At 43.0% G+C, this 24173-nt stretch overlaps 4 protein-coding genes across 4 annotated transcripts; 1 reads left to right on the top strand and 3 right to left on the bottom strand.

The window, feature by feature from the left end:
• Positions 1-328: 328 nt before the first annotated feature.
• LOC121179677 lies at positions 329-3310 on the bottom strand. Its single transcript, XM_041034629.1, has 5 exons — positions 3024-3310; positions 2681-2851; positions 2165-2460; positions 1763-1890; positions 329-1224 (listed from the first exon to the last, which is right to left on the bottom strand). Exons 1-5 carry the CDS (start codon positions 3175-3177, stop codon positions 1032-1034), a joined length of 942 nt encoding a protein of 313 aa, XP_040890563.1. The 5' UTR covers positions 3178-3310; the 3' UTR covers positions 329-1031.
• Positions 3311-4979: 1669 nt separating this feature from the next.
• Positions 4980-7821, top strand: LOC121179678 (ADP-ribosylation factor 4-like). The gene is made up of 6 exons (XM_041034630.1): positions 4980-5207; positions 5759-5839; positions 5949-6058; positions 6165-6236; positions 6459-6581; positions 6838-7821. Exons 1-6 carry the CDS (start codon positions 5141-5143, stop codon positions 6922-6924), a joined length of 540 nt encoding a protein of 179 aa, XP_040890564.1. The 5' UTR covers positions 4980-5140; the 3' UTR covers positions 6925-7821.
• Positions 7822-9370: 1549 nt separating this feature from the next.
• On the bottom strand, positions 9371-19936 carry appl1 (adaptor protein, phosphotyrosine interaction, PH domain and leucine zipper containing 1). Its single transcript, XM_041034628.1, has 22 exons — positions 19768-19936; positions 18197-18295; positions 17971-18030; positions 17145-17216; positions 16779-16866; positions 16074-16115; positions 15678-15736; positions 15242-15388; positions 14834-14916; positions 14451-14612; positions 14159-14347; positions 13993-14035; positions 13842-13898; positions 13611-13702; positions 13298-13477; positions 12939-12991; positions 12466-12640; positions 12005-12041; positions 11699-11839; positions 11542-11592; positions 11341-11430; positions 9371-11192 (listed from the first exon to the last, which is right to left on the bottom strand). Exons 1-22 carry the CDS (start codon positions 19819-19821, stop codon positions 11040-11042), a joined length of 2127 nt encoding a protein of 708 aa, XP_040890562.1. The 5' UTR covers positions 19822-19936; the 3' UTR covers positions 9371-11039.
• A 624-nt stretch (positions 19937-20560) lies between these two features.
• Positions 20561-23262, bottom strand: LOC121179497 (kelch-like protein 10). The gene is made up of 5 exons (XM_041034386.1): positions 23123-23262; positions 22399-22888; positions 21556-22167; positions 21314-21463; positions 20561-20908 (listed from the first exon to the last, which is right to left on the bottom strand). The coding sequence occupies exons 1-5, from the start codon at positions 23254-23256 to the stop codon at positions 20561-20563; spliced, it is 1734 nt and encodes a 577-aa protein (XP_040890320.1). The 5' UTR covers positions 23257-23262.
• Between the last annotated feature and the right edge of the window lie 911 nt (positions 23263-24173).

Here is a 24173-nt window from a genome sequence, read left to right as displayed (position 1 = left end):
AGTACAGCACTCTCTTCTTTTAGCTCTGTTTTTGGTCTCTACCGCCTCCTGAGGGAAGCTTCTGGCTCTTAAGCTGTTAAACGCTCTACAGTGGCTACCTACAGCTGCCTGCTGTGGCTGAAAATTACGCTGTGAGAGGGAACCAGAACAGCAAGGTTGCACTGCAGTGAAATTAGTTTAAAGCTCAATATTGAACACCTGCCCCCCACATGACAGCACTGAGTTAGGACTATGTGAATTACTGTCTGACTGAAATGATACAAAGGCTCATTTTCTATGTGCTGACCTGCGAGAGGATTAATATAACAAAAAACTTCAAAGATAAAACCGTGTTGCAAACTCATTTTAATTGTGATTTTTTTTTTCATTGCATTCTGTTAATTGACACAAATACTATTTAGCAAAGTTACAGTTTACATGAATAATGATATATATGATATAATTGCTAAAGTTGCCTCAGTGCAAAGATGGGAGGTGGGAACTCCAGTGATTGTGAAACATAATTTCCCAAAAAAAAAAAAAAAAGGTACATGGTACATTCACCCTAAACAAGTCTCTGTAATCAAGAACTAACAGGAAGGTGGCAGCAACCAGCCTCCAAAAAACAAAAGGATTTGTGTTTGAAATAAAACCTAAGTCTTTGTTCAGTTCTGGTTTGGCTTATAAACCCTCAGTGACTTTCTGAGATTTAGATTGTTGAATCACACAAATCTTTTAACTGAGGATTCCTTTGCTTTGCTGTTTTTCTTATGTATAAAGTAACTGATAAGATAGATTGGAAATTTTAATAACCCCTCTCTCTGCCCAAGCTGCAAGTTACATGACACAGAAAATCAATAAAGTTCTGTGAGCCTTCCTGTTATTGTTTCAGTTGAAAAGAGAACAATAAAAAGCCAAAAATTTTGGTAAAAATTTAATTTAATTTAAAATGTAATTTAATTATTGATTGAATTCTGGTTTGTTGATTCTGGTTGAGTTTTTGCTCAATAAATGAGGAACACAGGGCGCAGCTTTTTTTAATGTGTGTCTCATTAAAGTGTCTCTCCCCTCTTTTCACTCACATTGAAAACCCTCCTGGTCTTCTTCTTGTCTTTCAGTCGACGCCCTCTCCCCCCTCTGCTCATTGGCTGGTTCGCCTGCATCTCATAGACGTCCTCCAATACCACCTTCCCTCTGAGAGAGTAGCTGATGTAGGACCAGGTGAGGACAGAGCCACGGTATCGCCTAAAAACACAAACACAAACTTTATGTCAAAAACGTTTGTAAAACTATAATATGTTGATAATAACATCATTTTTACAAATTTGTCCATATGAACAGGCGTTTAACTGTAAAATAATACTGTGGCTCCACAACTGGCTCGGTTACTTCAGGATACAAAAAACAAACAAATGAAAAACAATTAATCGTTTTGTCTTTAAGATGTCTTGTTTTGTCCAACCATCAGACCAAAACCCAAAAATATTCAGTATATATTATTAAATATGACAAGAAAAGCATCAGGTCTTCGCATTTAAGGAGCTGGAGCCAGTAAATGTTAGAAAATGATTAAAACAGTTATTCAAATATAAAAATAAATTCTGATTAGATGTCACTTGCAGACCTGTGGATAATACTCTAATATCTGTAAAGGACTTTTTAAGCTTTTACGTCTCATTAAAATTAAAATAAAGATTCTCCTCACAAAGATAAAAGTACAAGCTCCTACACACACACACACACCCACACAGACAGACAGACAGACAGACAGACAGGTTCATACATGTAGGGACTGGTGTCCATGTAGTCGATGACTTCTCTGTAGCGTAGAGGATAATCCCACATCTGGATGTCTGTCACCTGACCATCAAAACCCGGAAAATCAAGCACAGGCTCACCTGTCCATGAGTACTGGGGACACACAGACACGCATGGAAACAAACGGCAGATAAATAATATTAGAGACAAAATGATTGTGTACAACTGAATTGTCTTGTTTGTCCAACAACATTAAAACTCTTTTTACACATGAAATCTAAAACACTGCAGGCTTCATTTATCTGTTAATCGTCTTTCTTTAATCGTCAGTGTTCTGGTGTACTCACTGTGATGACTGTGTGTCTATTAGTTTAACAGTAAATGAACCAAACAAATGACTTGACTCATCGTGCTGCTCTGTCCTCACCCCAGCAGGTAGTATCTTCCTGACGCTCATGTTCGAGCCGCTGAACAGCTGGACCACATTCTTCAGGGAGTCTATGGTGAGGCAGAGTCTGGTCCACATGTCCGGTGCAACTCCTGACCAGAGTTTTACGCTGGGTTGCAAGTTCAGGTACTGGTAATAGTACCGGTCAAACAGCTGATAAAAATTATTGATGACTCTCAGACTCAGAGGCTTACTGCTGGATGGGCTGAGTGTGAAGATTGTGGGGTTGCTGGAGTCCAGGTTGTCGGAGAGGTAACGCAGACACACAGAGACCCCTGCAAGATTCACCACAAAGAGACTCAAAACAACAACAAAGTCACTAAAGGCAACCACAAAGACATGTAAGACAAGAGTAAAGAGACACAGAATGACTGTAAACAATGTGAGTAAGCGTCTGCATCTGATGTTTTAATCACGTTTTAGTCTTGCAACAGTTTGCACATTTGCTCCAGCTTTGTGTTTCTGTTTGGCTTTGTAGTTTGTGAATACACTCACCTCTAGTCGAAGGCGGTGTGGTCCAGGGAGGGTAGGTGGGGCCGGGGTAGTGCGTGGTGAGATGGAAAGTAGGGGAATGCTGGGAGGTGTAGTACGGGGGGTAGAAGGATACCCCTCCGGTTTTTGAGGACAAAGTGAACATCATCCCGTTTAAATTTACTGCAGGACGACCTGGAGACGGAAAGAGGGAAAGACGCCACACAAACTGTCAGCACTTGTTTTCACTCCTGCATTCAATTCAGACTTTTTAAAGACTTACTGAATGAACATAATATTGGCTGATTTGAGGTGACTGGAAGACCGCACCGGCTGCAGCAGCGCATGTGTGTGTGTGTGTGTGTACCTGTTGTCCACGGAGTTCCAGTGGTGGTGCTAGTCGTCCACGTCCACGGAGCTCCAGTACTGGCCGTTGCTGAAGTGGTAGTTGACGTGGTGACCGACGCTGAGATGATTAACATCAGCGTCGGGACAAAAATCAGCCTGCTCTGCATCTTCATCCTCACCCGGCTGTGACCAGAGTCTCTGAACTGAAGCGTCCGTGTGTCCTCGCTGTGGTTCAGGTGTTAGTCGTGTGCGTCGTCCCTCTGCACAGGCTGCGCACCCGCTCCTCTGCTCTCATTTCCTCGTTCAGGCGTCTGCGGCCACTTTAAGTTTCGTTTCAGCGCACGGACACACAACCACAGTCCTGAACCTGACCTGAAGTCACGTCTTATGTTCTGTTCGTTTTTAGAGGAGGTGTTTTTTGAATTTGAATTTAATTTGGACTAATCCTAATAACAGAATAGAGACACAAAACACAACTGCTGTTCACAAATGAAGAGGCTACGGCAAAACAAACTGTCCTGCTCAGTTCCTTCAGGCCTGTAGAGCAGGATAAGCATCTGTCTGGATATACAATAGCTTATATGTATAAGTTTGTCCCAAAATACACACAAATCTTTATCCAAGTTGCAATAATGAACAAATACAATCTATTTTAACTAAAAACACAAACAATCAGGTTGTTTTTGTCCACACTGAACACACTCCGACCTTCACGGGTGCAGGTTTGGAAAAAGATTTTTTGTTGTTTTTATCATTTAAGACTCGTCAGTAAAACAAAGGAAGACTAACACTTAGAATAATGGAGCATTGTGCAATCACCACTGACAGTTGTGTAATTGTGTATGTGGAGAAAACCAGCTCATAGGAGCAGACAGGAACCAAAAACTCACCACAAGCTGTTTTCTGTGTGACGCAGGCCTCTGCTGCTACAAAGGTCATATCCTCTGTGTGCTTAAAAACTGTGTATAACGGCTGGTTCCAGTGTGTTTAGACTAAAATACAACTGAAAGATTCAATAAACAGAAGGTTTTGAAACAGCTTTTGGATTTTCATGTTGGGAGAATAGAAGAGTCAACAGGAAAAGTGAAATATATATATAGATATATATATATATAAAGTTGGGACTTTGTTTTGGGGGGTGGGGATGGTTTTTGATTCATGACATCTGTATTTCTAAAATCTTGTCTGTGGGTCTGTGTGTGAACTTCTCTTTTCACAGATATGGACAGAAACTACACAGAACCACAAACCCCAGCTAAACTTGGCGTTATATTGACACCTGGCCGTGTCAATAAAAATCATCTTTAAGTTCCTTTTTGCAGCCGTAGATTGAGCCTTTTCCATCGGCTGGCCAGCGAAGAACAAGCCCGGCTCATAGAGACTGGTGGATACAGACAAACCTGGCAACCCGGAGAAAACAGACTGTGTCAGTTCTGCCAACATCAATAACAACAAGAGGAAGAGACAGAGCGACACTTCCTGCTGCAGACTGTAGGATTGGTGCAGGAAGTCGTTTACCAAAATAAAACAAAAGAAGTTCAAAAAAACACTCATCAAAACTAGGTTGCCACGGAAGCAGCAGTGGTTTAACTATATTCCATCTTATTATCATATGCTCCAAATTTCATGTTTTGTTGAATTTTTTTAAGTAAAAGAACCCCTGTCACAAAAGAAAGAAAGAAAGAAAAATGCCCAAGAGTTCTGCACAAAACTGCAACTACAGTACTTGAGTAGTTGTACTTTGTTTTATTCCACCGTTGGTTGATTTATTTATGTGTTCAACAGATTTGGTAAAGATTAGGAAAGCGTATAATATTGCCAGTGTTGTCATTAAATAGTGGCCATGATCATAAAAGCGAATTTAAATTTTGGGGGGGGGGGGGGGGGGGGTGCGAGCATTTTATTTTGAAATCCGTGTGAACGGGTGGCGTGTGTTCCGGTATGCGGTGTTGACACCGGTTGCGCCTCCGATTCCACCGTGTACCGAGCTGACAGCACGCGGGATGACACCATGGAGAACACACACACACAAACACACACTCACAGTCCGCTGCCGGTGCTCTATAAAAACACAGACACACGAACACACGCTCAGCGAGCCACTGAGTGCGGAGGAGAAACTTTCTACCAACCATCATGGGCGTCATCATCTCACACATCTTCTCCAGGTTCGCCTCCAAGACACCGGTCAGGATTTTAATGGGTGAGTGAGTGCTTCTCCTCCACCACCACAGCTCAGAGGGAAATACTGTGCTTTCTACTCCACTGCATGAAAGTTTGCTTTAGTTACAAGTCACTTTAAAGATCAAGATTTTACGCACAAAACATTTGATTATCTTATAAAATGTGATGCACTGTTATAGATTGAACTGCCCAACAACGTATCAGATCATTGAAATGAGCTCCACACTGATCGTCTACGACAGTAACATGCTATTTACACATCACTGGATCAGTAATGATAATCCAGTAACATCGTACATAATAGAATAAAACTCACAGCATAGTAAAAACTCTTGTGTTTGATACTTTAAGTACATTTGACTAATAATATTTAGATATTTAAAGTGACATTTTCAGTGCAGGGCTTTTGCTTGTACTTGAGTATCATTATATTCTAGTGTTGCTACTTTTACTTCAGTAAAAGGTCTCAGCAGTTCCTCAGTGAAGATAATATTTAGTTGTAGTCCGATTTGTAACACTTGTGTCGCCGTTGTCTCTTGTGTGTGTGTGTGTGTGTTTGTGTTGCTGCAGTGGGCCTGGATGCAGCAGGTAAAACGACTCTGCTGTACAGACTGAAGCTGGCCGAGGTCGTCACCACCATCCCAACTGTTGGTGAGTGTGTTTGATGTTTTCCAGCACACGCCTGAAGGAAACATACAATAATACAAATACACTTAATGTGTGTGTGTGTGTGTGTGTGTGTGTGTGTGTGTGTGTGTAGGTTTTAATGTGGAGACAGTGGAGTATAAGAACATCAGTTTTACAGTTTGGGATGTCGGTGGTCAGACTGTCATCAGACCTCTGTGGAGACACTACTACACTAACACACAGGTAATTCTGCTGCTGCTGTTACTACCACGATTACATTGGCACGACAAAACGAAGACACACTTTGCAGTGATGTTTGTCTCTGTCTCCTTCTCTGTCTCTTCCTCAGGGTTTGATATTTGTGGTCGACAGTAACGACCCAGAGAGGATTAAAGAAGCTGCTGATGAGCTGCACGGGATGGTAACAGGCTTTTCTGTGTAGTTTTTCAACACTTTTTTATTCATCACACACACACACACACAGTACCTGGTTAATATAGAGCTGTCCAATTAAAGATAAAAGATAATAAATAGAGATAATGAACAATGAATCATGTATAGTGGGGGTTATAGTGGGGCATTGATCAGATAAACTCATTTCAACCTGCTGTTCCCTCACCACGGTTGTGTTTGTGCGTTGCAGCTGGAGGAGTACGAGCTGAGAGACGTGGCTGTGCTGGTTTTCGCTAACAAACAGGATCTGCCCAGAGCCATGTCCGTCAGCGACGTCACAACGGCCCTGAACCTGTCAGCGATCCCACAGAAGGTGAGTGAGACATTAAGCTGTGATTTATCTGTAATATCATCTTAAATATACTGAAAGATAATCAGGGCTCAAGCTTTACTCGTTTTCCATTCCTCACACGCTGTTTCTGTCACGTTTGACGGAGAGAGACACATCAGCAGGGTTGAGATTAAACTACAGGACACATCAGTTGAGTTTAAGAGGCAATATGATGTTTAAACTTGTCTTGAACTGTAGCTAAGCTCATGTTTTTGTCCCACTGTGTGCCTCTGTGCAGTGGTTTGTCCAGGCGTCCTGTGCCATCAGTGGTACAGGTCTGGTCGAGGGTCTGGACTGGCTCTCCAACCACATCCTAAAAAAGTAGGAGCTGATGCGACGCTCCAGTGTTTGCCTTTATTTTGTTTCCTGCTGCGTCTTTGAACACATCAGACTGTCTTCTGTGAATCCAGGAGAAACGCCAGTGATCCCTCGCTGACTTCAATCCACCTCGTCACCGAGACATTTTACTGCTGCGCTCACTGCACACAGAAAATCCTGTAGATCTCAGCTTCTCAGCTAAAATCACAATTAAAAAGTTGAAAATTGCTGAAAAAAGAGCGACCAATGATGGCAGGAGGTTGCTGCTAAAAAACAATCGTTTATGTTTCCAGTAATTCCTCCAGGACACCAGCCATCAGAGATCGTGGGAGATGAAATGTTTCAGAGCTGTGGTTCACAACATTTTTGGCTCGTTATCTCTTAAAGCTAATTCCACCTGTGTTCCCTCATCACAGGTTACCCTAACCCTAATGTGGATACGAGCTGTGATTAGTTCAGCCGAGTGATTTTCCATCTTTGCTTGTTTCATTTGAAAAACTCGAGAAAAATCAAATCCATACTCATTATTTTGTGAAACAGAAAGGAGGCAGATTTTTCTCAGGATGCCTATAGAGATTTTTTCCAATCTGGTGTGGAAAAAAAAAATTAACTGCACTGATTATCTTCATCTTTTCATCTGTTAAGGAATTCTTTTACCATAAGCATTAGCAGAACATGTGTCATCTGTCATTAGTGATTGTGCACTTGAAATAAACTTAAGTACAAATTCTACGTAACACGCAGAAACATGTAATCGAGAAGTTTTTTTTTTACGTGTTGCTCTTTGAATAATCAGCTCAGATATGTCTATAACTAATAACTTATAGCTTAGAAATGATAGTAAGCCTTTATGAAAATGTCTATTGTTTATTTATTTTATATTAAATTAAAGTTATTATGGTGACCAATGTGACCTTGTCTCAATGTGACACACAAATATGTGATATATATTTTTAAAAGTCTTCATTGTGAAATTGTGAGGTTCTTTTTTCCCCCCAACATATAAAATTAAACTATGCAAACATGAAAATAAGCATAAAATCCTCTAAGCTCCTGGAAAACTTTTTTTCCTCTGCGGCTCAATGAGGTTCGTTTGATCCGAACACATCAGCAGACCGACTCGGGCGGGTGGAGTTAGTGCTTTATTTTGATCGCTGAAAAGCCTTTTTATTAATCATGACACTGGAACATCAATCACTGGAACATATTTACAGTTCAACATGGTCGATCCCGTCGTGTTTTGTCTGTCGTTAAAGTGCAGCTTCATCAACACGAGTCCTTCACCTGGTTACAAAAAAAAAAAAAACAGCAACCAAAACATAAAATCATCATTACTAACTGCTGATTTAGAAACTCCCTCACCACGTTAACGTCCCCACAGCCGACTGAAGAGGTTTGTCTGTTGTACATGCAACGACTGTGATCTTGAAACTGAAACTTATTCAGCGTATTTGTTTTTCCTACAGATAATCACTGTGATTATTTCTCTGAATTACATGAATAAAACCTGTGAAAAGCACCAAACGCCCCAAACAATGACCCAGATAAACACAGACTCAGCTGATCGTTTGGCAGAGAGGATGGAGGCCTCTCTGTTTTTATCAAACGCAATTCATTTTTTTTCCCCAAATCAAGATGCTAAACAGGAAATTGCTCAACATTTTACTGCATGATTAAAATTTAAAAATCAGATTTTCGTAGTTAGTTCGTAGTTTGGCTTCAGTCATGACAACATGCTAACACACACTGCACACACACACACACACTGCACACACACACACACACACACACACACACACACACACACACACACACACACACACACACACACTGCATTAAATGCTGGGATGCTGGACTGAGTGTGGCTCGTGATACTTAATGTTTTTCCACAATTTCTTCAACAAATACAGAAATACAGAGAAAGAAGAAGCGTGAAATATTAAAAAAAAGAGAAAAAGTTAATATTGGCACTGAAGTTGAAATAATTCGACTGATTTTACTGTTGTTTTTTGGGTTTTTTTTTTTTTAAGGGCAGGTCAGAGCCAGAATATTTTCACTGCGGTTAAATTCCAGTTGACCTTTAACCCCAGTGAACCAAATGTTCATTACAGAATCCAGGGAAAATCTGGTGCTTTCATTTCAGTGGTCAGTGTTTTCCTGCTGCCCCCGCGACCCGGCCCCGGATAAGCGGATGATGATGATGATGTGTTTTCCAGCGTGTACCAATCACCTGACACGTTGTTCATACAGCTGATCATGTCATCATCTGCCGCTTATCTGAGTCCAGGCCCAGGTCGCGGGGGCAACATGTCCCACTGTGAAACCCAAAAGTTTCTGTGTCTCCTGGTAACAACATCCTCAGTGGACACTGGTTTAACGAAGATGGTTAATAAATCTAACTTTTGGGAAGAACTGAGCTAAATTTGGTTGAAAACTTAAGTTTTGTTTTTTTGAAATACACCATTCTGATTTTGCATCACTTTGAACACATTTCAGTGAAACATGTTTGGTATTATTGAAAACTTTGGGAATTGAAAATGATCTTCTGTGGACCTGAACGTTTGGCTGCACAACATTAGTATGCACCGAGTGACAGGCAGAACCACCGCCTCTTTAAATGGTTAATTATTATATTTAACTGTGACACAGATCAATACAACATATTGAAACTACAGTTATACTGAATGTACTGTGGAGAAAAACAGGAAATGCCCAAAATGACCAATGTTTGCTTTTTCCTGCTGCAGTGATTCCTGAATTTAACCAAAGTTTAACCGTGGAGGCGGCGGATGGTGAAGCAGGCACGTGAATCGTTTTCGTGATTTTTAACCGTTTTACAAGGCACCGACGAATGATCACTGTCAGTAACGGTGTATGAGTAGCACTAATATGCGTCGATTTGGAAGGCATTGACAAACAATGTATTTTGGCATTTATACTGAAGGAGCAAAAACATTCTTTTCAACCAAACTTAGCCTAATTTTAGTTTTATTTTCTTTAGACCAAACCTACGCTGATATGTTTCTCTTCACCTTCCACGCGCCGATATATGAAAATCAACTCGCGGAGACGTAAGACTCAAAGCTTGAGTTGTGTAATTCACAATAAATGCTTGTCTGCGATTAAGTATTTGGTGAAAACTACAAACCAATTATTCAATTTACTACAACGTGAGATGAGGAAACTCGACTAATTCTCACGACTGAGAGGGTGAAACGTGTTACATCTGTGGTTTGTTATTATCGGTTATTATTAAAATAGTTGCCAATTCCTTTTGATCAATTAATGGATTAATTGACTAATCGTTAAAGCTCTACTGTGATGATGATGATTCGGCAAGATTCAAGACTCTGAAAGGGAATGTTTCATCCTGCAGTGAAATGAATGAAAACCAGTGACTGTAAGGGAGAGGATGTTAAAAAAAAAAAAAAAAAAAAAGAAAAAGCAGATGAACGCACCACAACAGGAAGGACTCTTCAAAATAAGATTCCCTGCTCTCTCTGTCTTTCTTCTTCTCTTCTCACGTCATATGTTTTACTCCCAACACTGAAAGAGAAAACAGCCGAGGTGTCCTGTTGCCCTTTGGGATCCCCTAGTGGCCAAAGTGAGAGCCGACACTGGCGCTGTCCCCAAATCTGCCTCCCGTGTTTTCTCAGGTGTCTCCTTCAGATCCTTGCTCATTATTTCTCACATGTTGTTCTGCTTTAAATCCTCTCTCATTCTTCTTAGCTCTTTTTTTTTTTTTATAAAATAAACATATAAAACAGAAACTTACAGGTTAATCTATAATTTTTTTTGTCTTTTTCTGGATAGCGGAGCCGGTATAAAAAGCAGCGTTTTTACACACACAATAAAACACCAGTCCCTGGCGAGACCTTTCCTCGCCTACTCTCCTCCTCCTCTCATAGCGAGGGTGCGTTTAGTTTATCCTCCGTTTTCAGAGTGACAGGCTCCACCGCAAACTTAAAACAGAGTCCAGTAGAGAAGGAGCACATGTTTTCCAGTCCCAGGCAGCCCGGGTGGGCAGGTGGTGTTCCCCTCCTCTGACTCCTGAGCCCGTGGCTTGGACAGTACCGGCTGGGGACTTGCCTGGGAGGTGAAACATGCATCCTCTGCGTGTCGTTAGGCCTCAGACTCGCCCCTCTTCTTCCCCTCTTCCCCGGCGTCGCTGTCCTCTGATTGGCTGTTGCTAAGGACTAGGAACTGCCCCTCAGAGGCAGGCGGGTTGGCAGGACGGCTCGAGGCGGCGATCAAACGGCTCTGCTCCTCCAGATCCTGAACAGACAACACCTGAGTTAAACGTCAAGAGTCGCGTGCCGAAATAAGTAACGTTACGTTGAACATACAGGTGCGTGTGCAAATACTTGGGCTCCCTGTTAAGCCAGTGAGCACTGGCTTAGCATGGTTAAAGGTTAAAGGTCACCTTCTCTATCTGTCTCTGTTTGCTGAGTTCCTCCTGCTGCTTCTCTTTGGCCTTGTCCTGCTCCTTCCTCTTCTCCACCGCCTTACGGTCCTGCACAACAACAACAACAAGACAACAAAAATTACTGGCACATGCAACAACACCCGAAGGAACCATAACATCACCAAAATGTGAGGGAGATAGCTTTAGCTGCAGTCTCACCATCTCAGAGTGGAAGGCTATCTGCTTGGCCAGACCGATACTGTCACAGATCTGAAACACATGAAAGAGGCAGACAGGTCAGACAGACGGGTCAGACAGACGGGTCAGGCAGACAGAGTGTTAGACAGTGAGACGAACAGATGAACAGACGGACAACCTTCTCTCCGTCGTTGTTGGACTCAAAAATGTAGCAGACGGCTCGGCTGTCACCCCGCCCGCTGGCTGACTGCAAAACGAAACCAAACAGCCTCTTGTTGTCCTGATGGGACGAACACTGAACCACACTGGACAGAGGGAACTGCAGCAGGAGGGAGGAGGAAGAGGAGGAAGGGGAGGAAGGAGAGGAAAGAGGAGGAAAGATATAAGAGAAAGCTATAAATTAGGAAAGAAGGGACTGGAACCAATCATTAGAAATGTCTGAAACCAAAACAAGAATCTAGACTGGTAAGACAGATCGTTTTACCCTGAGTCGAGTGACTTGTGTCTGAGGATCAATAAGCCTGAGAAGAAAAATACAGACGTTAAAATCAAAGACTTTTCCTGCACAGAAAAAGAGGCATTTGAGAACATGACATTAAAATCCTGTCAGTGTTATGAGTTGAAATCTGTCCCACTTAAAGGAGAAGATGTTTCCGTTGCTTATCATTGCCACTCTGACACCTGCGTTTTTCTATTCAGGTAAATAAACCACTGGCACTTTGAAGGAAACATTAGCTAAAGCAAAAATTCTGTATTTACAGGAAATTACATCCTGAAAAAGCTGTTTTTATGGTTTGATTTTGTCTTTTCATCAGTGTTTTGTCTTGTAAATTGTTGTTTTACATATGTGTGTGTGTGTGTTGTGTTACAGAGAGCTCAGTCCAAAACTGTTAAATTCATGCTGAAGCAAAACCAAAACACACACACACACTCTGTGGTTCATACTTGAGGCAGTCACAGGTGACCAGCAGGTGGGACTCGGTCATCCTGAAGATGTTGTGGATGGCTCTGGCGGCCAGGATCTGTCTCATGGTCTCAGAGATGACGTCCGCCGACTCGGCAGTCCTCACCTCCATGGAGCCCAGGAAGCGAACGATGAAGAGCTGGTGGAGGATCGAGTCTGGACAACACGCACAAAGGCAGAAATAAAGCCCACACACACTCAGGGAATTCAAGTTTGATTAAAACAACAAAATAATAGTAAGATGTAGAAAGTAAAGAATGAAGAGCTGGCGAGAAATGTCTGGAGGAAGAAAAAAAAAAAACAATATAGCAACGACACCACCACAGTTTGGTTGACCAGAATGCGGAGAAGACAACGCTGCTCTCGAAAACTCAGGATTTTTCACATTGAGTTAATTTTAATGCATGACATATTGAAACCGTGAGGAAAACGAGACCAAGCACACAAGTGGTACCTTCACTGTCTTCTGATGTGCTGTCTCCTGACTCTCCAAATGGATTACTCCTTCTGTAGGACACACACACACACACACACACACTGAAAATTAACCATCAGCTGAAACAAGACACAAGCTTTGGGGTACATGCTTTTATTCTGAAGATCTATTTTTGTATAGATCCAGTTTTGCATTTTACAAAGAACTAATAGAAAATGCATGAGAGCTCAGAAGTCTGTCTGACAAATTAGATCACATCTGTCTGCATGGAGACAAACCACCAGACGTAAAACAGAAACTCATTCTTTTCATAGTTTGGCCGAACTGATCCACCGAAGCACACATACACATATATACACACACACACACTAACCCACCTGCCGGACTGTGCTGCCGTCTTGCTCTGTCCTGAGTTTTCCTCGCTGACGGGGGAAATGATGTCAAACTGGATGGGTGTTTCCGGGGCAACCAGTGCGTCCAACGAGAGCACAGAAAGAGCAGGCGATGGCTCCGACCCCACGGAGCTAATACTGCTCGCTCGGCCCGCACGCCCCTTACTGGAATGAGGAGAGAGAGAGATAGAGATGGAGGTGTAGAAATCTGATTGGCTATCAGGGGTCCATCTTCACTAAATCAGGCAGCTGATAGGTTATGAGGTTGTTGATCACACCTTGTCAGTGTCAGTATTACCTGCTGGGTCTCATGCTCTCGTGTCTCTGCTGGAAGGACGGTGATGGCGTCACAGCTTCAATAGCTGATTGGTTCACTCTGGCTGCAAGCTCCTGCCAATAGGAGGACAGCACTGATGATGATGGGTGACTCAGACATCTGAAACCAGGACACGCTGCATCCAAAAGTACCTGACAAAATATCCTCCCTGACCTGTGACATGAAAGTTAAAGAGGGAAGAAGGACACACACCTCTGCGTTCTCACTCAGGTAGATCCTCTTGGAGATGTTGTTTATAGTTGAGATCCACTGGTGGAAGAAGCAGCAGAAAGACGACATGAGAAAACAGCAGCACAGCTGACAGTGAACACAAAGCAGGTCACATGAAAGAAAAACAATCTACCTCCTCGCAGTCCTTCCTGCTCTCCGCCTGTAGTGTCACCACTCTGACAGAACGAGGAAAAGTGGAGTTAATACTGGAAGTTTCAGAATGACAAGAGCGTCTGAGAAGAGTCAGCGTTTTCATGAGAGTAAAACGGAAAGAACGGAAAGAACGGGAGCTCTCTCACTTCTTGCCATCGAAGGATGTGACCTGGAAGCAGAAGCGGCGGTCGTCACTGTCGACCGCCATGACGGAGCAGTTGTCGAGGTCCGTGACCAGCCCACCCGCCACCTCGCCTCGGCCCTGCTGCATCAGGTTACCGCCCTGCGTGAAGAAGTACTGACGCTCCCAGGACGACGACACCAGACCAGTCTTACTGAGAGACAGACAGAAAAAATGAAAATTGCAGATGGAGACTTTAATGTGAGCAATAAATGAAAGTATCAAAATATGTGTGTGTGTGTGTGTGTGTGTCCTACTTGCGGATGTACAGGTAGCCCTGTTTCCTGGTCAGGTTGCGACAGACGGGTGAGTGGGCGGGGTCAGGGTCACACGGTGCATAGAACGAGTCACATGACCTCTCCATCTGCTGGATGGTCTGCTGCATCTGCCCCACCTCCTCCTCCATCTCCCGACGGACACTAAACACACAGACACACACTGTGGATAAACATTTGAAACTCACTGCTCATTTATTCGTTTTTCTATCATGTTTCCATCTCTTTTTCTTTCCAGCTTCTTCAAAAACACTGCAACTTTACAACTGAGTCAACAACAGTGTATTTAAGACTCAGAAAGAACAAAGGAAGAAAAAAAAATTAAGCTGCTTTAGGGAGGAAGGAGGTGGGTGAAGGGCTCTTACTTCTGAACGCTGGTTCCTATGGTTCCCAGGAAGTCCTCCCACTGCTGGGTAAGATTTTCCGATCCCAGCTTAAAGAAGCTGATCTGCACAGAGCAAACACAGATAAAGACAAAGTCACACCAGCAGGTTTGGGAACAGCTTGGAAGCAGTTGAGAGAACGTCTGATTCAAAATCTAAAAGTTCACCGCTCGTTCCACCTCAACATCACAGAAGTCTGATGTTTCCTCTCTGTTAACAGTGACATTTATTTACTGTTGAACACAAAGCTGATTAGATGATGAGACATGTGGCACGTGATGTTTCTTAGTGAAGCCTGTCGCACGTCTGACCTAATCCAAGGTTAAAATTTCAGTGTGGATCTGGGACCTGGTTATGGTCAGGTCCTTGGGTGTGTGTCTATGTGTGTACCTGGGCCTGCATGTAGCCCAGCAGAGGCTCCAGCAGAGCGGTCTTCTTCTTGTACTGTAGTGTGTTAAGTGAGCAGAAGTAGTGCATCATGGTCTGGTGCTGTTTCTTGCGGGAGGTGTAGACGTCCTCCACTGCTTCCGCCCGGACCTGCAACGCACAAGACTCAGCTCTTATTTCAGTGTTAAGATAATATCACATGCCGAGACAATATCTTTTGGCCAAGATAATCATATTGTGAGATGCTCTTCTTGGCACATAACTCCTGCTGAGCATTTTCCTTTCAGGCAGCTGCTGGTCTGAGAACTTTAAACATTGAGAACATTGCTGTAGATAGGAGCTTTGAAAACTTCACCCAGGAGTTAAGTATCAAACTCTGGAACTGAAGTACTGAATAATAAACCTGTGTGAGGAGCGGGCCTGTCAACGATGTGCTTACCTTGTCGTTGTCCCTCTTCTTGGACAGGCGGCTGTATCGATTAATGGCTGTGTCATGATCTGCACACAGAAACAGGTAAACAGGTACGTAAAACTTTTGTCATGGTGAAACGTATTTTCTTTATCTCTCCCTTTTCAGCTGTAACATAAGTTAGACAGGAACATAAAGTACAGTACAAAGGGTGAAACGTTTATTAAAGTGCAGCTAAAACCCAATAAATATTTGAGAAAAGTGATTTTCACTGGTCTTAAGTGACTTTATCGTATAATCTGCATCGACTGTACTCTGGTTTTCTGGAAAAAGAAAAAACCATGAGTATTTATCGATACAAAAATGATAAAGTGATAATTTAATACAGAAAATGAACTGCAGCCCTAAGTGGTGACATTAACTTACCATCACTGGCAATCTGGAAGACTTCTTTCAGGGTGAGGATCTCTGGGAAAACAAAACAAACAGCAATATATTTTGGATTTTTCTGTTTATTTGGGCACCACATAGAAGCCAAAACATACTGACATACACTGACTGGGTCTGTTTTCCTGGGTTAGGCTCCTTAGTTCTACTGTGTGCTTGCAGTTTTGTGGGAAGAGTCATTTTGGTGAAGTCTCTTTTCTATTTCAACATGACAGCGCCTCCGTGCACAAAGCCAAGTCCATCAACAAATGGTTTTCCCAATTTGGTGTGAAAGAAACTGACTGGCCTGCACACAGCCCTGACCTCAATCCCATCCAGCATCCTTTGGATAAACTAGAACACCGACTGTGAGCCAGACCTTCGCACCCAACACCAGCGTTGGACCTCGCTAATGCTCTTGTGCCTGAATGCCAATGCCGATACCAAATCCCTGCAGCCAGGTTCCAAAAAGGGATGAAAATTTTGTCAAATAATATGTTCAACTGTCACATTCGACCAGAATGTTAGCTGTCTGCATACTTTTGGTCATGCAGTGTATGTGCTTTGTTAGCAACAAACGCTTATCAGTTAAATATATATGTCAGACACAATTTTTGTTCTTTGAGCCAGAGGTGTGACAGGGTTGGATTATGTATGTACTGTCTGTGTGTGTGTGTGTGTGTGTGTGTGTGTGTGTGTTTTTACCCTTCAGGTCTCTTTCTTTAAACTGAGTGATGGGAAACATCATGGCATCTGCAAGCTGGGTGGACAAGACAGCATGACAGGAACTCAACTAGAGAGAGCGATAGATAGATAGAGAGAGAGAGAGAGAGAGAGAGAGAGAGAGAAAGAGAGAAAGAAAGAGAGGAGATGTTATGGAAAATTCTGATCATAACTCAGCTGCATAACCAGTTTGAACACAGCGTGTCTCCTTCTCACAGATATTAATAGTAAATCGATTCTGATGTCAAGTCATATCAGGTGAGACCTGCCCGTGTGGCACATCCAGAAGGACAAAACAAACTTGCCGGACAAAAGACAGAGCTCTGGCGTGTTTGTGTTCTCTCTCACCTCATCAATGACTTTTGCAAACTGCTGCAGGGTGGAGCTCATCACCTCATCGTCACCCCCCAGAGGAAAACGCTGCAGATAACAGCAACAATATGGAAGCATGGATCAGATTGACTCCTGTGAGGAATATATATGTTGCTGCAGCATAATCTGTGAATTCCTAGCAGACTTTATCACAGAACAAAGTGTTGGCTGCACTTTGACCTGAAGTTGTATCTGATGGACATTAAAGGTCATTAAAATATTTACAAAATTGTCCAGATGTCTTGCTTTGGACCAAAGCATTGGACGGACTGATGGGCCAAAATGGCAATCCTTGCTAGCTGTGAAAATGGTAATATGTAACAATGCAGCACATAACCGCAGGAGTAGTGAAGGCATACAAAGCATCTCCTGATGTCTTTACTGCAGAAATGAACTAAGGACTGAATCATCTGTCAGGCAGCCCACTGTCACAGACGCTGAGGAGCTCATAAAGACAGAGAAAATCATTTTGATTGCTTCTAACAACCTGAAAGACGAGTGTGTGAGAGCGTGACTAGGGAGACAAGCTACACACAAATGTGGGGTTTACATTATGCTCTAATGGTGTTATATCATGTTTCATTTTTATGAGGACTCTGTTCTCCTCGAATGAAAAGAATCTCATGGAACATTACCAAACAGGATTAGAGTGAAAGCGTGTTGTATCTTCAGAGTCATTGTTGGAAAGGGGTGTTGCCTTATAATCACTGTAGCCTTATATCTGGACTAATACAGTACAAGTCTAGAGTTATAGCATGGTGGCTTGTGTCGCAGGACTGGTAGCTGGTATGGAGTGGCCCACCTGTTTGTCGTACTCCTTCAGCAGTCTGGAGGTCAGGTGTGTTGCAGCACTGAGTTCATTCTGATAAAAACACAGCAGGCACAGCAATGAGCAGCTGGAGACACATTATTCTGTCAGACATCAGCCACTTGCTTATGTTGCTGTATGTTCTGTATGTGCTGAAATGCCAGTGGCACTGAAGCTGTCGAATGCGTGTGTGTGTGTGTGTGTGTGTGTGTGTGTGTACCTGTGCATCATAAATCCTCTGCATAGCCTGATAGAGCTGTGTACAGTAGTTGGAGATGGCTGCAGTGTCCTCCTCAAACACTCCCAGCAGAGAGCGGGTCTACATACAAAAAAAAACACACAATAAATGCGGTGAAAATAAAGTGAGAGTTAATCATTTGATCGAACCATAAAACCTCAGCAAAGCGACGGCCCGAAATGATCCCTTGTGTAACTGCCAAAAGCCAAACCCAGGTCTATCTATGTAAATCCACACTTGCTACCTGTACAACTCTGTTATCAAGGTGTGTCTCAACTGCATTTTTTTGCCTTTAGCAAGCCAGCAAGCTCATCCGTCACTATAACTCTCAACTCATCTGTCACTGTGAGAGATAAAATACATGCAGCTGTATGCAGAAGTCAACACGTCCATCCCCATGCTTCACAGTTGGCACAGGGGGTTACTGAGTATGTGTGGCACCAGTATTTAAAATAATCACACTCCTGCAGCCTGTATCACAAAAAAATGACTGCAGACAAATCACATTCTTGTGGTCTGGTTATACTGTATATACTTCACCTTGCTGTAAATCACATTTCACTGCCCTAACCTTCCCTCACTGTTTCATATCATATTACTCTACTCAACGTTTTGACGATGTTACGTGTAGTTACAAACCACACCTCTTTCACTTGAAAGTTCACAGCTGGATGTAAGTCAGAAATTTGTAAACTATACTTGTTATAATTCCCCCAGACCTCATTTTTTTGTTTTGTGAGACCAAGAGTCAAAACCCTGAATTTTCTCGGTGTACTGCATCAAGTATATATATAACAAAGAAAAGCACACACGGGAATGTTAAGTACTTCTAATTGAAAAACAACTAAAATGATTATCATTTCTTTGGGTAACTGCTGATTATTACTGCTAAATTATTAATGAACTACTAATTACACCTCTACAGGCCCTCAGTTTCCCTGAGTAGACTGCTTACACATGAACTAAAGCATCCCAACTATAGCTACCCGTATGTCTACGGACCGAACCTGTCAGGTGCATCACATCCTGGCCACGCCCTGATCAGTGATGTCATTGCAGGTGTTGTGCCCTGGATGTGCTGCACTGATCAGGGTGTGTTTCGGCTCATCTGAAGCGATGCAGCAGCAGCTTTCTGCCCCGTGTGACTTTCTCATCTAGCAGTTACAAAAAGCAGCAGGATGACACTGCTGCTCGGTCAAGAGATAAACAGTTATCACTGGAAGAAGGGGAACCATTTAACCGAGTGGCTAAGGAAGTAGCTAGCTATTCGTTTAACGAGTTAATTTCAGCCCAAGGTAACACTGGATGCTGACTGACATCCTGACTTCGTATCCCGACTGAAACCTCCACCAGCTGAGGTCGGTTTGATGCCGGCGCACAGCTGGCGTGTCCCGTTAAGGCTGTCCGGTTGGCAGTTTAGGTTAGCCGGGCCGTTAGCGGCATCTCTCCGCTGGTTGTTGGCAAACACTGAGCCTACAAAGACAGCTAGCCTAGCAGGACAAGTGGCTAACGTTAGCAGGCTAGTTGAAGCCTCCAGGGAAGAGATCTGTTACCTGCGGACTGTCCTCCAGCGTCTCCTCTATCGGCAGCTTCTCTATCCCGGGCATAGCTGCGGCTGGCGCGTTGGAAATCGGTGCCAATCGACAGACAAAACACACAGCAAATCGGTCCGACAACTCCCACTCAAGCTTTCTTGTCTGCACAAATTCACAACACCCCAAGACAGATCCACCCAGTTGCGCATGTCCCGCCCAAAAGTGGACGTTGATTGGTTAGAAAATAACTTCCATGAATTCGATTGGTTTCTTGTTTATAGGGGAAAAGGCGCCATTTTGGCTCAAACCAGGATCGCCCTTTCAATGTATTCGTGTACAACTCAGAGCCGTAATGGCGGCCGCTATGCTTCGTTTGCAGGTGAGAAAAGCGGCATTTATGGCTAGCATTTATTGATAAATTTGCTGATACCATCGGTTTATAAAGTTTCTACAAAGTGTTTTTCTAGTTAAATCATTTTTTCGGGATTTCAAATAAAAAGTTTGTAGAAACAGTTTTATGATCGCTAAGAAGTGCAGCCTGTAGGAATGACATGGAGGTGACTCCCATCTCTCCATAGCTAACTATATTGTTTGCATCTGTAATGTAAGTAAAGGTAAAAGTATAAATAATAAGTACATACATACATACATACATACATACAACAACATAAATAACATACCTGAAATATTTATATTTGTACTGTATAATGTATTAATAACGATGCTTCTTTTAGAATGCAAATAAAGTAATTTAATGAATTTTAAAATAATTCAATAATAACAATTGTGATGTGATGATGGATGACATAGGTCAGGCCAGGACTTCCTCCTCATTGGGGGGCATCAGAGTGGCACGAGGGAACAATTTCTCTGCCACACTGTGGAGTCCCTGCAGCACACAGCAGCTCAGGCCACTACGGGGCAATGCAATGTTAGAGGCACTGTACCAAATACAGGTATCCGCGTTGTAGCACTCCACATCTAGCATAGTGGTAGAGCCGTTATGTCCTCCAACCACAAAGAGCTGGTCGTTCACCACCCCGATGCCAAAGTAGGTGCGGGTATTGTTCATGGATGGCATGGGTCTCCACCTGTTGGTTCGGGGATTGTAGGCCTCAACACTGCGCAGGTGGTGGGTCCTGGTAGCAGTGCCACCAACCTAGGAGAGCGAAGGTAGAAAGTGAGTCCAGAGTTGGAGTAGGAGTATTTGTTACACTCAGCAAAATGTATTCACTGTTGTACAGCTTCTCTTTTTCTAATGATTGTGTGTCAAGTGATACTGCAATACAGGATGGCCACGATGCCAAAACTGCCTCACAGCACATACAGTAGCTGTTCTTGGAGACATGACAGTGCTGGGCTTTGAGGGAATGGAAAGCTGATAGTCATGAATCATCATCCAACCCTTCTCTGCCTGAGTATTAAACTGCTTTTGTTTTTTTTGCATTATCAAATTATAGCATGTTGACATTTGGCAGGAAATATTTGGAGAGCTAAACATGGAACAGTCATAGACTATATGTAAAGAATATATAATATATATATTACTAATTCACAAACTTACTGCATAGATGTGGTCTCTGTAGACAACGACCCTCAGGCCACTTCGGAAGGTAAGCATGGGCGTGATCATGGTCCACATGTTGGTTTCTGGATTGTAGCATTCAGCCGAAGAAAGGTTGCGAGACCCATTAAAACCCCCGCAAATGTACACCTACCAACAGGTTCAGGACAGTTACATTCATGATCACTAGGGCAAAATGAAACAAACATCATTTCCAACATAGTCATCTCTCTTTCACCTACCTTGCCATTTAGAGCCGCAGCACCGGCCCCACATCTCTTTGCACACATGGGTGCCATCATGGTCCACCGGTCAGTTTCAGGTTTGTAGCACTCGACAGTGTTAAAGAATGTTTCTCCATTCAAGCCTCCCATGGCATAAATGCATCCATTCTGGACAGCAACGCTGACATAGCAGCGGCAGGAGTTCATGGACGCCACCTCGTGCCATGAGCAGGTGATGAGGTCAATCCTTTGCACTGTATTCAAGTATCTCTCTTGGCTGCAGCCACCGATTAAGTACACAAAGTTGTTGAGAACAGCAGCACCATGGTGGGCACGAGAAATCTCAGTGTTCACAGTGACCCAGCAGTCAGCTTTGGCATCATACGCCTCAAGCTGGGTTGCAGCTTTGCTGATGTCTTTGCCTCCGGTGACCAATAAAATGTCAGAAGGCAAGCGTGGGCAAGTCAACAGGTTTCTGTACTGAAATTTCGAGAGTGCATTGGCCCCAGAGTAGTTATGTGTTGTGACTGCTTCAGTGACGATAGGTATACACTCAATGTTGTTCATTACCACATCACTATCAATCACAGTGTTATGGAGGTAGGCAGGGGTCATCAAGCCTAGCCGCACCTGGACAGATAAAAGAAGACAGCTTTTAGATACTATCTAATTAGATATCAATCTGATATAAATCTTATGAGATTAGTATCGTGGTGAAATCAGGATGTGGTTAGTCTTGCATTAGGCTGGAAGCAGGGGAAATTGTTAGCATGGCTCCACCTTTTCTATAGCCTTTTCTCAACCCAACCCAATAAATGCTATGTTAAGCTGACTACAGTTACAGCTAACTTTTTTGGTTACCTTGGGTAACAGCACAGAGATGTGGTCTCGTCTTTGGTCAGGCAAGTGGTCAATCCAGCGGAGGACAACCTCAAACACTGTGTTTTCTTGTTTCACATTGAGGTGATCGTTTTCAATGATAGTAGCCAGCTGCTGGACAGAGAGCTCCAGGAGCTCCTGTGAGACACAAGCTATGTCCTCAAAGTGGTACAAGATGTAGAGGAAGACCTTGTGCTTCAGCTCAGGGCAGTGGTAGAAGTCCACCAGCTTCCAGATGCCGATGCAGTTCTCCGGGCACAGCTGGTTCTCCAGGAAGAAGCAGCAGGCCTGAACGATCCCTGGGACCAACAACTGTTCCGCAGCTGCCAAAACCTCCACCACATTATCCTCTGTCACGGGAACAGAGCGGGTGTAGGCGTAATTGATGATAAGGTTCATCATCTCAGGTGACACCCCGGGAATGGTGTACAACTGTTTGTCTGAGGTCCCCCAGGCGCCAGTGAAAAGAGTGCTGTGGGATGAGGATTTATCAGGGTCATCAAGGTTTTAGAAAGCCAACTATATGTAGTACAGTCATAACGTTTGGACCTTTTGGACCAAGCGAGCGGGAAATCTGGAAGTCTACAGTAATGTGCGCTGATGCCGGGAAATATGAGAGTGGCATATGAACAGACTTTAACCTATGACCGCTGATGTGTAAGATAGCGGTTTCCGTTGGTGGTCAGTACTGAGATAACCTACTCACCAGAAGTATGGACTGCAGGCACAGAGGATGATCTTGTGGGCACTGAACTCAAAGTCATCCACCTTGATCACCACATCGCAGAGTTTTCCCTCCAGGCGAAATTCAGTTAAGACTGCAGACGCCATGTCACTCATGCTTCTCTCGATTTCCTTTCTGTGAGAAGTTAATGTGGACGAGGCCTGTCCTTGCTTTTTGCTGTCAGAGTTTTTTCACGGTGCTCTTTACAGTGTGTAGATCATTTCAGGAGTGTGTTTTTCTGCAGTCAGTTGTGAACCTGTTATGACCTCAAGACCGGATTCTAGAATGTTTTATTCTAGAATCAACTAATTTATGACTCATCCAGTGATGTTTTGTCTTGTTTTGTCCATAAAGGAGTTGAGGTTACATTTTGTTTTATTTGACACCATGGTATTATATATGCTATTATTAGAACATGTGAAGATTGAGTTTAAAGTGCTGATAAGTTCATGTCAGTGTTTCCTTATTATTAATTTTTGTCTTGTTGTTTTGTGGGTAAATACTAGTAGTTCTATGTTTCCATGCATGGACACCTCACGCACTCAAAGACCTGAGTAAGCGAAAAGTGTTTTTACTAACATTTTGCCACAAGAGGGTGACATACAGACATTGTAGAACAGTCTTGAGAGCAAGGGATGGACAGAAACATGGACAAAAATGTACAGCATCTGCATAATCTTGCAGAACAACTCACTAAAAGAAATTTAAGTTACTGTCCACAGCTTCTGGTTGATGTAAACAAACTGGTAATCCAGCTTTCTAAACTTCCCTGGTGGTAAAATTGTCAAACCAGTGATTAAGAAAGTCAAAATTTTAACTTTAATTCTCATAATTAGACATGAAAGTAATGATAATGTGCTAACGTGGGCTTCCATACGGATTTTAATTTTCAAACAGCCTGACACAAGCTATTCGTGGAAATTTCATGATCTTTCCTGACACCCAGAAACCAATCAGTCAATCTAGAGCTCAAATGATAAGTTAATAATGACTTTTTAAGTAATGAGTTCATTGAGTAAGCTGTGTAAAGTGT

The sequence above is a fragment of the Toxotes jaculatrix genome, chromosome 3 (genome assembly GCF_017976425.1).
Source record: "Toxotes jaculatrix isolate fToxJac2 chromosome 3, fToxJac2.pri, whole genome shotgun sequence".
NCBI classification, from domain to species: domain Eukaryota; kingdom Metazoa; phylum Chordata; class Actinopteri; family Toxotidae; genus Toxotes; species Toxotes jaculatrix.
The sequence above is the reverse complement of the archived record's forward strand: the minus strand, read 5'-3'. Positions and strand labels throughout refer to the sequence as shown.